The sequence below is a fragment of the Haliotis rubra genome, unplaced genomic scaffold (assembly GCF_003918875.1).
Source record: "Haliotis rubra isolate DU_JTF1 unplaced genomic scaffold, ASM391887v1 Scf391, whole genome shotgun sequence".
Lineage (NCBI taxonomy): Eukaryota > Metazoa > Mollusca > Gastropoda > Lepetellida > Haliotidae > Haliotis > Haliotis rubra.
In genome coordinates, this window is record NW_025767070.1 from 310478 (window position 1) to 324317 (window position 13840).

Sequence of the window (13840 nt, forward strand, 5' to 3'; positions counted from 1 at the left end):
GAAGTCATGACTCAGCATTTTTTTCACCCACTGCTGGAAATGTTGATTTTTTGCGTATTAAATACAAAGAAAGGGTGACATATTATATATTATATGAAAGCCAACACATTTGTTTTTTCTTTCCAGTAAACAAAAGATTTCCAGTAGTTGGGTAGTGGGTGAAAAAATGCTGAGTGTGACTTGTCACTACACGAATAACGAAACGTCAGTATGAGAATCCTGAGGCAGTCGGTGTTTTATTCTGTCTCCCATCTCCTGCCAGCCCTGAATATTTATTCAGGCCTGAAATAATACAGTTGTACCCGCCGCTGGGGATATTTATACCCAGATATGAAAAACAAATATCCTCTTACCATTGCATGCTCATAAGAAAACGGGATGGCTTGATCTTTCATGTACAATTATTTAAACAACGTTTCCAAAGCAAAGCAACTTGATCTGCATCATAAATTAATTTAAGACTATTACTAAGTGATATAAATTATAAAATTTCCTGAATAAGTAATACAAAACATTTTTCTTTGCATTTTTATGAAATTTCACCCGTCTGCATTTTTGCTGGTGGAGGTTGGAGATGAGAAAAGCATATCAATAGATAAATGGCCGAAGCACTGAGAGGCGGTTAGCGCTGCTACTGAATGGGCTTGTAGTGCTTGAAGCAAGGCTTGCTACAAAACACACAAGCTGTTAAACCCACAGTAAGGGGTAACGGTATAGATTTGTTGTACAACGAGAAGACACAGGTTCACTGTTCCTGTTATTTAATTATTTTACAACCTACGAATATTTCAATACCAAATTCATTTCCGCATACACTTTGCGCTCCACTTTTATTAACAATGACGTAACAAACACTGTGACGTCATAGAAGGACATCGTCATTCCTTCCGCCCTTCGACATTGCCGACTTGGCGTAGTGCAGGCGCAGATCTACGTCAAAGGTGAGATCTCAATCTGCTTGTGACATGTAGTAACGAATTATGTATGTACCTTTCAAGTCTTTCAAACGAACTTAGGTTAAGAAGACTGGTTGTTTCGAATGCATGTCCTTAAAAAACAGACCAGAGGAGAAGGACCAGCTGGCATGAAATATTTCTAAATATAAATACAATAGATATATTCAGCACTGAAATAACATATGATGAAAGCGTTGCATATCGGAAAAGCAGCGAGTGATCTCAACCCCATTCAGTGAAGTTGCAAATGATGTGGATATTGTGTTATCTTTTGTTTTACAGACCCGTGAATATTGATCTTCAGTAACCCATGCTTGTCGTAAGAGGCGACTAACGGGATCGGGTGGTCAGGCTCGCTGACTTGGTTCCCACATGTCATCGGTTCCCAATTGCGCAGATCGATGCTCATGTTGTTGATCACTGGGTTGTCTGGTCCAGACTCTATTATTTTCAGACTGCCGCCATATAGCTGGAATATTGCTGAGTGCGGCGTAAAACTAAACTCGCTCACTCACTCCGTTTTACATTTCGAACAGAAACAGATGTATTGAAAGTCTTGATAGTTTTATCTTTTATACCCACTACACAGACAACTTACGGTAAAACTTCGATAATCCATTACACAGTCTTGTTTACATATTTTTTATACGTATGTAGTTGAACGTATATATACTAATAAAATGGATTGGCGTGAAAAGAATTTAATTTCAGTATTGACTTCTATTAGTATCAACAATGATTCGATTTACTGCCACTAACTAACGATAGCAGAGAAAATAGTTGTTTGACACTTTGCTAGTTAGCCAGTATATATAAACAGAGTGCATAGGCGGATCCTGAGGAAAGTTGAATGACCATTGCAAAAAAGAAGTGTGCACCCCCTTTCTTAAGAGTGTGCAACCACCGCCCCCTACCCCCTTTCTCAAAAAGCTGTATCCGCCCCTGGAGTGTTATGTCTGCTACTGTCCGTTTGTCTCCAAATGAGAACATGGTTGCTCTATTTTCCCTTCCGTTGAGCACCCCTCCTGTGAAGATGTCAACGTGTAGCCATGCATATGGTCACGACAGTCTCTTGAACAACTTTTTCCAGTGATGGGCATACAAATAACAAATGTTGGATAGGTTTTTTTTCGCGCACCGTATTGATATTTACTAGACTCCTATCGATTTTGAGGTATTTTGCAATTCAGTTCTCATGTTGAGACACACGGAATATACGCAAGACATACGTGTATAAATCGACCGAATAAATTATAAGTGAGGTCCCCCATTGCCCCCGGCCGACCCTCAATGGTCGGTTGTTGCTACATGGTCCATGAACCCGGCAAGGGCGTCGCATGGCACATCAGTTTCATGGAAATGCAAGACAGGTCGGGATCGAATGGTCACAGTGGATGTAGGGTGTGGATAACTACCGATGACCACCGGCGCGGAGAAGGCCAGGGCCTAGATTTTCGAAGCTCTCTTAGCGCTAAGATAGTCGTAGGTTAATGTTAATGTATGGCACTTACGCCTATCTTAGCGCTAAGAGAGCTTCGAAAATCTAGGCCCTGGCCACTCTGACAGCTATCAAGCGACCAAGCCACCGTTAATATATAGATAAATAAAGAACAAACTTCTCTGGCATTTTCAAAATCTGAGATGTTGAGTGGGAATTCGTCCCGTTGTATGCGCATTTGTTGTATTTGATCGTTGTTCATCGTCGCTCCCAGCAATATGCCAGCTCTATGCCAGCAATATGCCAGCTCTATGCCAGCTCTATGTCAGCTCTATGCCAGCAATATGCCAACTCTATGCCAGCTCTATGCCAGCAATATGCCAGCTCTATGCCAGCTCTATGTCAGCTCTATGCCAGCAATATGCCAGCTCTATTATTACTATCCGGTGCATGACTGCTACTGTAAGCATGAGTGATCGATCTAGGCCATATGGTCACGATGACATGTTATTAACCAAGTCACAGCGACTGACCACTCGATCCTTGGGTCGCCTTTGACTGCGCGTAGTTTTGATTAGATCGTGCGTCCTATAATTAGCTCTCTATAATCAACATGTCACACCATTCTCCTCAGCGGGATCAGTCTACACTCAGTGACGCTCATATCCCTGCAAGACGTCTACAATATCTTAGTAAACATGTATTTGTTAAAACGCATATAAATGGAACCATTTCGGGGAAAAACCTGTATGTTTCCTCAGTGAAACTGATAACCTACAATATTATGAAAGATCAGTATCGATGGTAACTGCCGAATCGACTTAATAATATACACAGTGATGTTTAAGTCATTATCAACGTAGCCGGGCCAGTGAAATGATGTCAGACAATGTATGTTCTATCTACTATTATTGCATTCTAAAACTCATTTTGACAACATATAATGCGATTACCCTGCGATTACCCTGCTTCTTTTCGCAGCTTTATTTTTGATTTCAGCATGGGAAACTTTAACGTTCTATTACATACATGTTATATGTATTACACTATTATCATATCATATCATTTTATGTTGATGTTACCCGTGAAGGGCCGGGTTAGAATATTGATCTTCAGTAACCCATGCTTGTCGTAAGAGGTGATTAACAGGATCGGGTGGTCAGGCTCGCTGACTTGGTTGCCACATGTCATCGGTTCCCAATTGCGCAGATCGATGCTCATGTTGTTGATCACTGGATCGTCTGGTCCAGACTCTATTATTTACAGATCACCGCCATATAGCTGAAATATTGCTGAGTGCGGCGTAAAACTAAACTCACTCACTCACTCATGTCGATGTGTTGCGATCATTCAGATGGACAAGCCCGCCTCCGGAGACAAGGGACAGGACACCCCCTCCTATTTTGATATATTCAAAGGACCTCCGGTAAGTTTATGTCAGTTTAATCCAGTAAATGTTTTATACGGAGATACTCACAACTCTCATCCTTAAACAAACGTTTGTACCATGCTCATCGTCGAGATGTGGGAACTGAAATATTAAGATGATAATAGGTAATACTAGTAGATGTGTTTTCACGGATTATCTTAGCAAGATAAACCACCGAGCTTATCTAAGTAAGACAATTTTAGTTGTTGCTACGGACTAACTCAAGTAAGACCGTCTTAGTTGTTGCTCCAGACTAATTGAAGTAAAATCATCTTAGTTGTTGCTCCAAACTAACATAGGTAAGATCATCTTAGTTGTTGCTACGGACTAACATAGGTAAGATCATCTTAGTTGTTGCTCCAAACTAACATAGGTAAGATCATCTTAGTTGTTGCTCCAAACTAACATAAGTAAGATCATCTTAGTTGTTGCTACGGACTAACATAGGTAAGATCATCTTAGTTGTTGCTACGGACTAACATAGGTAAGATCATCTTAGTTGTTGCTCCAAACTAACATAGGTAAGATCATCTTAGTTGTTGCTACGGACTAACATAGGTAAGATCATCTTAGTTGTTGCTCCAAACTAACAAAGGTAAGATCATCTTAGTTGTTGCTACGGACTAACATAGTAAAGATCATCTTAGTTGTTGCTCCAAACTAACATAGGTAAGATCATCTTAGTTGTTGCTACGGACTAACATAGGTAAGATCATCTTAGTTGTTGCTCCAAACTAACATAGGTAAGATCATCTTAGTTGTTGCTCCAAACTAACATAGGTAAGATCATCTTAGTTGTTGCTCCAAACTAACATAGGTAAGATCATCTTAGTTGTTGCTCCAAACTAACATAGGTAAGATCATCTTAGTTGTTGCTCCAAACTAACATAGGTAAGATCATCTTAGTTGTTGCTCCAAACTAACATAGGTAAGATCATCTTAGTTGTTGCTACGGACTAACATAGGTAAGATCATCTTAGTTGTTGCTCCAAACTAACATAGGTAAGATCATCTTAGTTGTTGCTACGGACTAACATAGGTAAGATCATCTTAGTTGTTGCTACAAACTAACATAGGTAAGATCATCTTAGTTGTTGCTACGGACTAACATAGGTAAGATCATCTTAGTTGTTGCTCCAAACTAACATAGGTAAGACCATCTTAGTTGTTGCTACGGACTAACATAGGTAAGATCATCTTAGTTGTTGCTCCAAACTAACATAGGTAAGACCATCTTAGTTGTTGCTCCAAACTAACATAGGTAAGATCATCTTAGTTGTTGCTACGGACTAACATAGGTAAGATCATCTTAGTTGTTGCTACGGACTAACATAGGTAAGATCATCTTAGTTGTTGCTCCAAACTAACATAGGTAAGATCATCTTAGTTGTTGCTCCAAACTAACATAGGTAAGATCATCTTAGTTGTTGCTCCAAACTAACATAGGTAAGATCATCTTAGTTGTTGCTACGGACTAACATAGGTAAGATCATCTTAGTTGTTGCTCCAAACTAACATAGGTAAGATCATCTTAGTTGTTGCTCCAAACTAACATAGGTAAGATCATCTTAGTTGTTGCTACGGACTAACATAGGTAAGACCATCTTAGTTGTTGCTACGGACTAACATAGGTAAGATCATCTTAGTTGTTGCTACGGACTAACATAGGTAAGATCATCTTAGTTGTTGCTCCAAACTAACATAGGTAAGATCATCTTAGTTGTTGCTACGGACTAACATAGGTAAGATCATCTTAGTTGTTGCTCCAAACTAACATAGGTAAGACCATCTTAGTTGTTGCTACGGACTAACTTTAGTAAAACTATCTAATTAGTTGTTGCTACGGACTAACATAGGTAAGATCATCTTAGTTGTTGCTCCAAACTAACATAGGTAAGATCATCTTAGTTGTTGCTACGGACTAACATAGGTAAGATCATCTTAGTTGTTGCTCCAAACTAACATAGGTAAGACCATCTTAGTTGTTGCTACGGACTAACTTTAGTAAAACTATCTAATTAGTTGTTGCTACGGACTAACATAGGTAAGATCATCTTAGTTGTTGCTACGGACTAACATAGGTAAGATCATCTTAGTTGTTGTTGAGACTATCAGTACACACTTCCACCAGCGCCACGTGGCCCGGGTCACCAAGGCCCTACAAGCCTACATGGAGAAGATGGAGGTGATGAAGGACGCCAACGCCCATCTACTGACCACCATGGTGGACATGTGCCCCAAGACATGGAAGATACTCCCGGAATTGAAGATCTACCTCGAGGTCAGTCGGTCACTGTTGACCAGATATACCCATGAGCCAATGTCAGTGCATTCTCTTCCTACAGAGGTTACTCCTGTCATATCTTCCTACGTAACCTCTGTTCTAATACGGCCCTTTCATGGTGTGAGCGTTCAAGACTCGTGATTGGAGGTAATCAGATTTAGTTGTGCAATCAGCGACGTTGTTTCAAAAGTGATCATTCGCAAGGCCTCGGTAATTTCCGTATGCTTCGAGAAAACTAAACCTCTTCCCCTGCGCGATGCGCAAACGTTTCTTCTAGACAGAACTCAGTCATGTTATGGCGGATCAGTGGCGTCTCCATCGCCCTCGTTGACAACGGACAAGCTAGCCATTAAACGTCTTGTGTGTAATATCAACACAAGTCCCCGGCAGATGGGGGGATATTTGTGGCCCCACATTTGCTTGTGTTAGTCAAGTTGAATCTAAGTCGATGTAACGCGTGTTCTGATTGGATAGAAAGAAGGGAGATAATTCGTGTTGCGATCTTTTGCCGCTAGGGGATTTTACGAGAACCGGGAAATATGGCCGTATTAGAACAGAGGTTACGGAGGAAGATATGACAGGAGTAACCTCTGTGGGAAGAGAATGATGTCAGTGTGAAACTGTAGTGATTGATGTTGTAAATCTCACATGTCACAGACAGCAATATACTGTTAATCACGATTGTCTGTCTGTAAGTAACCCGTGAAGGTCCGGGTTAGAATTGATCTTCAGTAACCCATGCTTGTCGTAAGAGGCGACTAACGGGATCGGGTGGTCAGGCTCGCTAACTGGTTTGTCATCGTATCACAGTTGTGCAGATCGATGTTCATGCTGTTGATCCCTTGATTGTCTGGTCCCAGACTCGATTATTTACAGACCGCCGCCATATAGCTGGAATATTGCTGAGTGAGGCGTATACCTAAACTCACTCACTCACTGTCTGTAAGTAATAAAGGTGTGTTAGGCGATCTCGTCACTGACATGTGCAACAATCCACGTCGTCGCCAAACAATGCCACACAGATCACAGATCACATACTACGGCCACCCAGTCCACCATAGTGAGGTCGTATACAAATGGGGGTGTAGGGGACTATTCGGAAATACAACAAGGCGCACGATGTTTGTTTTAAGTGGTGACTTGAATGATGACACGGAGATCCAAATAGCTGGTGAGTATTGTTGTGTGGGTAACTATCGCGGGAAACACTAGTTCTTGGTTCAGGCCGTATTATTGTCTATGTCGGGGCTGTTGGGTAGCCGAGTGGTTAAGGCGTTCGCTCGTCACGCCGAAAACCCGGGTTCGATTCCCCAGAAGGGCACAATGTGTGGAGCCCATTCCCCGTCGTGGTTTTGCTGGAATATTGCTAAAAGCGGCGTAAAACTAAACTCACTCACTATTGTGTGTCTTCATATCCTTGGCGTCATACCAAAAGACGTTAAAAAAAAATGGTACTTGTTGGTTCCTGCCTGGCGCTCGGCATTAATTGGTACAACAAGGACTGGTCGGCTCGGAGTCAGTATAATGTGTCTGAGTGGGGTATTCATGCTTCACTGCGGCATGGTATCTCAGTGGGCTAGCACTATAAAACCAGCTTAAGTCTGGGCTAGTACAAGCAGCCGCACATACACATACACACGCATGCACGTCGTCATATGAGCGAAATATTCTCAAGCACGACGTTAAACCCAATTTCACCTCACCTCATATCCTTGAATACAACTGCACAGCGCATCAATGCCCACGCTCTTCTACACGGTTCTCCAGTTTGTCAGCGGACTATATTTATGTGATAACGGCCCAAGTGTCAATGTACCCACTCGCTCAGTGAACCGATATGTATTATACGTGTACCTGTTAGTTTTGGATTAAGATGACATTACTCTCAGTGTAACCATTTCCTACACAGGACCAGTCAATGTTGTGGAGTCTTGTCGGATCGTCACTTCGGCCCTTGTTCGCCGCTTTAAGGAACTACGAGGCCTTCGCACAGGGAGCACAGGTAAAACATGACATGGTATCCAGCTGTTTTAAATATCGCACATAATTAGTTATGCAAAATATTCGATACACGAAAAACGAAAACGATTATAGGATATTCCTGCTTATTATACCAGAAATGTAGATTTTACGAAACTTCGATCAATTTGTATTCTTAGAGTTTTGGCTCCCATTCTGTTTTGAACATATTAACGTAGTCTTTTAACTTGTAGCCTACTCTACAGTAAATATGCTATCATGTTGTACAGCAAATTGATTCGTATTTACACAGTATGCTTTATCTGTGTTTCAGCAAGCTTTGCTGGAGTTTGAAGTTCGGCTCAGTGAAGTTAAACTAATGAGTGCGGAGTATGAGGTGATCTTATTGCGTGTGTATGCCTGTTGGTCAATATATAGCTACATCGCTCACCGATGTCGTGGGATATCCCACGGCCGTCATAGCTCTTTATTATTGTCGATTTCTTCGTTAAACAAACAACAAATAACTGGCCTAATTTACGCAAAGAGTTCCTGGCATTACGACTATCGTAATTCTATGTTAAAGCATCAGAATTAACGATCAATATCACGTGTAGGACGTCCTCGCTCTACAGATTCCTGTGTGTAGGACACACCATTTTATATTTCCATGAACTGGTCTACCAAAATCTATAACTACAACATGGTTAGTCTATTGTCTGCAAACCTGGTTATAATTACACGGCTGTTCTTGTTTCCAGCTCATGAAGAGGTCTTCGCGTGTCTCCAAAGCTCAACAGTTTCAGGTAGTTGTCGCACGCTGTATGTAGTGCTGGTAAAAGAAAAGCATGTACCATTTACTGCATATTTTGTGATTTTTATTTGTGATAAAAATCGCGTCCAATACTCAAAATTCATGGGTTATGTTAAACCCTGCACATACTGATACATACTGATGTTAGACGTTCACACCTGAATCCCCGCCAGAGCGATACTGTTCAATGTTAAAACATCAACCATGAAATCCTGGACACTGAAACTGTTTCATGTCAATACTGCTTCTTGTGAATAAGTGTAACTGAGTGAACACCTGACCTACCATGACACCTGGTGTTGCAGATCGAGTACATGCTCCGCGAGTCAGGACGTGCACTCGTGGCCATCCGGAAGGTGGTGGAGGACAAGATGCTCACATTCAGACGCTCGTGAGTATTGGCTCTTAATCTCAAAAGTAGAACTGGCTGAGGAAAATTCTTTCCGTGAGCACTTGTTTACATGTCTTTCAGACACGTTACCTAATAATAGCCAGCCTTGAAACTACACTTGTATCCTTCCAGCGACACATTTTTAGATTAACGCTACACACATATATTCTATCTGAAGTATCTATGTTTGATGGTCTTGCCTTTGTAAAACTGTTTTATTTAACTGTTTAATTTAACTATTTAATTTCCAGCCAAACCGAGCTTGGAAAGGAACTGCTGTTGAAATTTGAGGATATCATGAAAGTTACCTGTGTAGAGGGTGGTCAGGTAAAGTAACAGTTCATTTCCCATAATCTTTGTTAACATTGATGTCAATGATGTCACGGTCATTTACCTTGCCTAAATGTCTGTATATTTATGATAAGCGACTATAATTGTTCATTCATATTTCAAGGTTTCAGATTTAATTCAAGATATTTTGCGGGCATCGCCTGTCAAGAAAACCAACAGGAAGGGTGAACAAATTGATCACCTTGAATTTGTCCTGAACCACGTTCAGAAGGTGGTTGACAAGGTCGGCTCCACACCTGTAGATCTGAGTTCCAAGAGAGCAATCTACTTCCCTGAAAAAGCAAAACCAGAGGCTGCAGGTCAACTGAAGTCACAAGGTAGAGCCCGAACTGAAGCTGCCCAACCCCGGCAAACACACGCTCAACTCCAGTCACAACCTCAGACCGAGGTAATCACCAGGCCAGAAGCATCTGAACAAGATCGACCTGCTAGCACAATCCAGTACTTCAGGGACAAGAATGAACCGCGCAGGATGTCGCTCGATAATTACACCGAATTCAACCGCACTGCCCGTCCTTACCACAGTACCTTTGCCCAAGAGGAGGTGAAGGTGACAAGAGTCACACGTCCCAAAACAGCCACCTCTCATGCTAACTCGAGCACTCTGAACAGTTATGAGTATGGTACACGACAGGGCTATCGCTATGATGATGAGAGAGGGGTTAGAGAAGCCACCTACAAAACCACCAGGGCGAGAACTAGGTACGTCACTCCCAGCAATGGTAGAGAGACCTCGGGGCGACAAAGCAGATCTTCAAGCGTTGATGCTGATGACACTGCCGGCTACATGGACAGCAATGGAGTAATGTCGCCCCGACCACCGTCTTCAAGCAGACAGAACTACAATGGCGTCAGGGACCAGATGGTTGTAACCAGAACAGCTGAGCAGACCCGTGGAACCAAGAGGTCCTCGGGGCAGGACAGACAGACACAGACACCCGTTCAGACACGGTCTGGTCAGAGAAAGTCTGGGCTGCCCTTCAAAGTAACCGTTCCTGATAGCCACGACAATGGTGAGTTCCACGTGTAGCGTAACTATAAAATGTCGGGATATATTACTATCTGATTGGTCGGAAATCTCTGGAATACTGCAGATGGTTGATTTTTAGTATCTCTCTGTTACACATTTCAATTGTTCCTGTAAAATAGTCTGTACATAGTCTGTCGTAGTTTTACTGTTGCTTTGAATCAGCAAACCTCTCTCACGTCAATCAAGCACAACTTTGGTTTCAGCACATACCTCGCATGTCATTCTAACAGACAGGGGCGATGGGGTAGCCTAGTGGTTAAAGCGTTGGCTCGTCACGCCGAAGACTCGGGTTCGATTCCCCACATGGGCACAATGTGTTAAGCCCATTTCTGGTGTCCCCCCCCCGTGATATTGCTGGAATATTGCTAAAAGCGGCGTAAAACTAAACTCAGTCAGTCAGTCAGTCTAACAGACAGAGAGACAGGTTTATTTCTCAACCAACCAACGGTAGTACATGAGAATATAAATACATCGGCAAACAAATATATACATGGCAAGTGACTGGACAGGATCCACAGCGTCAGCACATACCTGTCACGTCAATCAAGCACAGCTGTTTGTTTCAGCACATACCTGTCACGTCAATCAAGCACACCTGTTTGTTTCAGCCCATACATCGCACGTCAATCAAGCACGTCTTTGTTTCAGCACACACCTCGCACTCCAGTCAAGCATAGCTCTTAGTTTCAGCACATACCTCTCAAATCATTCTTCATCTCATACACTGCTGCTTTGTGTTTCAGTTTTCTTCGAATGCAGCTGATGAAAACCTGATCTGGAGAAGAAGAAGATGATGTTGCTTTTCCGTTTTGTTAAAAGGTTTTAATGTTCCGACTTTAATAATTTTAACCAGTAAATATTCCTTATGTTACTTGTACAGTCGAACCAATGTACGGACAATAATGTTTGTTTCACAGTACAGATACCAAACAATCATAAACAGGATGAAACATTTGATGTTTCGGGTTTCGGTTTTAAATTGTTTCTTGACTAATTAATGTCCAGATCTACACAGAGTGAGTACAACTCTTTTATAAAGCTTCCGTGTCCTAAATTGTTATCTCCCAAGGTCGCCTGGATGGACGAGACGTCACGTGTATTGTTTGTCCAGAATCTTGCAATCTAATCAGTCAATTATCTGTATGACTTTGCGGTATTAAATACATGTTTCCGTATATTCGCAATGTGTGTTACATGTTCACTTATTTACAATAGTCAACGAATACACAAATCTAAAGCAAAAATATCTGAACTCTAGGCTGGTATGTTCACAATCATAATCGACCTGTTTTTCAAATCATCAACTGAATATATCCCCATCAATCCCCAGCTACACCATCACGACCTCCATTTGTCCGCGTGCCTGGGCCCCGTTTCACAAACTTCTCGTAAGCCTCAGATCTCGTACCTCCTATGCTGTAACATTGACTTACGATAGTCGTAGCGCTAAGAGAGCTTTGTGAAACGGGGCCCAGGCAATCTGTATGAGCACAGATACGCTACTTCATGGTACAGATGGCACACATGAGGCCATGGAGGAATGAACCCGGTAGAGGACACATCTGCAATGACCCAGCAAGATACATGTGTTCAAATATCTCCCACTGTATACACGTGTCTACATTATTCGAGATATACCAATAACAGAGCACGGTACATTGAACTGAACAAAGACTGAAAGAAACAGCCATGCCTTCATCAGTACTACAGCCTCAGAACATAAAATATCGTATCAAAGCATAATTGAGAGGTTGAGCCATGATTGAGTTAATATATGATTGAGTATGGGGTTATGTGTCCATGTGTGTGATTTAATGTTTGTGTGGGCACTAGCGCGCGTGTGAATATGCGTGCGTGCATGTGTGTGCAGGAGTATGTCTGTATGTCATGTGTGTGTGTGTGTGTGTGTGTGTGTGTGTGTGTGTGTGTGTGTGTGTGTGTGTGTGTGTGTGTGTGTGTGTGTGTGTGTGTGTGTGATAGATGCATGCACGCTTCATTTTATCATGTGCCTGTAATGGTGATGGCGATTTAAGCACGGACCGATATATTTTACGTGCGCCTCAGCTGCTATACCTAAAGTTAATGTTGAACACTGCTGATGATAGGGCCTAGCTGCCAAAGTGCAGTCTCTACTCCAGTATTAACGACAGATCAGTAAACTTGACAAATGGGTTAGGCGAACGCCAGGAATAGACAAATGCAAATATCATGACGAGCTGTTGACAGTGAATCCATTAGATCACTAGATATCTAACACCAGGTGGGAGCAAGAAAGGCATGATCTACCCTACCCGTAGCACCCACTGCTAACATCGTTGGCGTGAGCAACAAAGCAAACCACGTTTGGTCAACATTCCCTGTTTGTGAATTCAAACACCTCATTCAGTTAACCTGCACCACGCTTGAAGTGTACGTCAACATGTTGTGGACGTGGTAGTACTCCCAATGAAATCTGCTCCCAATTTCAGGCGAAACTGATCTAAAAAACTCCCATCCTTTCTTATCAGTTGTTAGGACAGGGTACCGAACAACACAAAAACACAGTGGGTAAAATTTCGAATAGGAAAGCAAATCATGGAAACTCCGTGAAAACAGCATGACCTTCAACCAGTAAAGCCAACCCTCCGCCACCACAGCAGTGATTACTTAATCAGTGTACATACACTTAAACCTCCCCTGTATCCCCTCGGCACAAAGTAAACATATTATGAAAGAGAGCACGTCCCATCCACGCACTCAACAAGTTTCTACTGTTGTACCTCAGGCAATGACTACCCCAACTCTCATTCCTGGCCAAGATACGACTCATCAAGATCTAGTGGTCCGGTTCTGTGTTCATGATAGGATAACCGGTTCTGTGTCCTCGATAGGTTAACCGGTTCTGTGTCCTCGATAGGTTAACAGTTCTGTGTCCTCGATAGGTTAACCGGTTCTGTGTCCTCGATAGGTTAACAGGTTCTGTGTCCTCGATGGGTTAACCGGTTCTGTGTCCTCGATAGGTTAACCGGTTCTGTGTCCTCGATGGGTTAACTGGTTCTGTGTCCTCGGTGGGTTAACCGGTTCTGTGTCCTCGATGGGTTAACTGGTTCTGTGTCCTCGGTGGGTTAACCGGTTCTGTGTCCTCGATTGGTTAACCGGTTCTGTGTCCTCGATTGGTTAACGGTTCTGTGTCCTCGATAGGTTAACCG

At 42.3% G+C, this 13840-nt stretch overlaps 1 protein-coding gene across 1 annotated transcript; it reads left to right on the top strand.

Moving 5' to 3' along the window:
* Positions 1-276: 276 nt before the first annotated feature.
* On the top strand, positions 277-11836 carry LOC124286807. The gene is made up of 10 exons (XM_046723240.1): positions 277-941; positions 3749-3820; positions 5955-6104; positions 8017-8109; positions 8401-8463; positions 8828-8872; positions 9186-9271; positions 9523-9598; positions 9726-10635; positions 11396-11836. Exons 2-10 carry the CDS (start codon positions 3749-3751, stop codon positions 11413-11415), a joined length of 1515 nt encoding a protein of 504 aa, XP_046579196.1. The 5' UTR covers positions 277-941; the 3' UTR covers positions 11416-11836.
* Positions 11837-13840: the final 2004 nt, after the last annotated feature.

Bases quoted from the DNA above. Each gene is read 5' to 3' on its own strand.
- LOC124286807 (XM_046723240.1), top strand. From the start codon at position 3,749: ATGGACAAGCCCGCCTCCGGAGACAAGGGACAGGACACCCCCTCCTAT. The intron at 6,105-8,016 runs GTCAGTCGGTCA...TTTCCTACACAG, and splicing joins AATTGAAGATCTACCTCGAG to GACCAGTCAATGTTGTGGAG. The intron at 8,464-8,827 runs GTGATCTTATTG...TCTTGTTTCCAG, and splicing joins TAATGAGTGCGGAGTATGAG to CTCATGAAGAGGTCTTCGCG.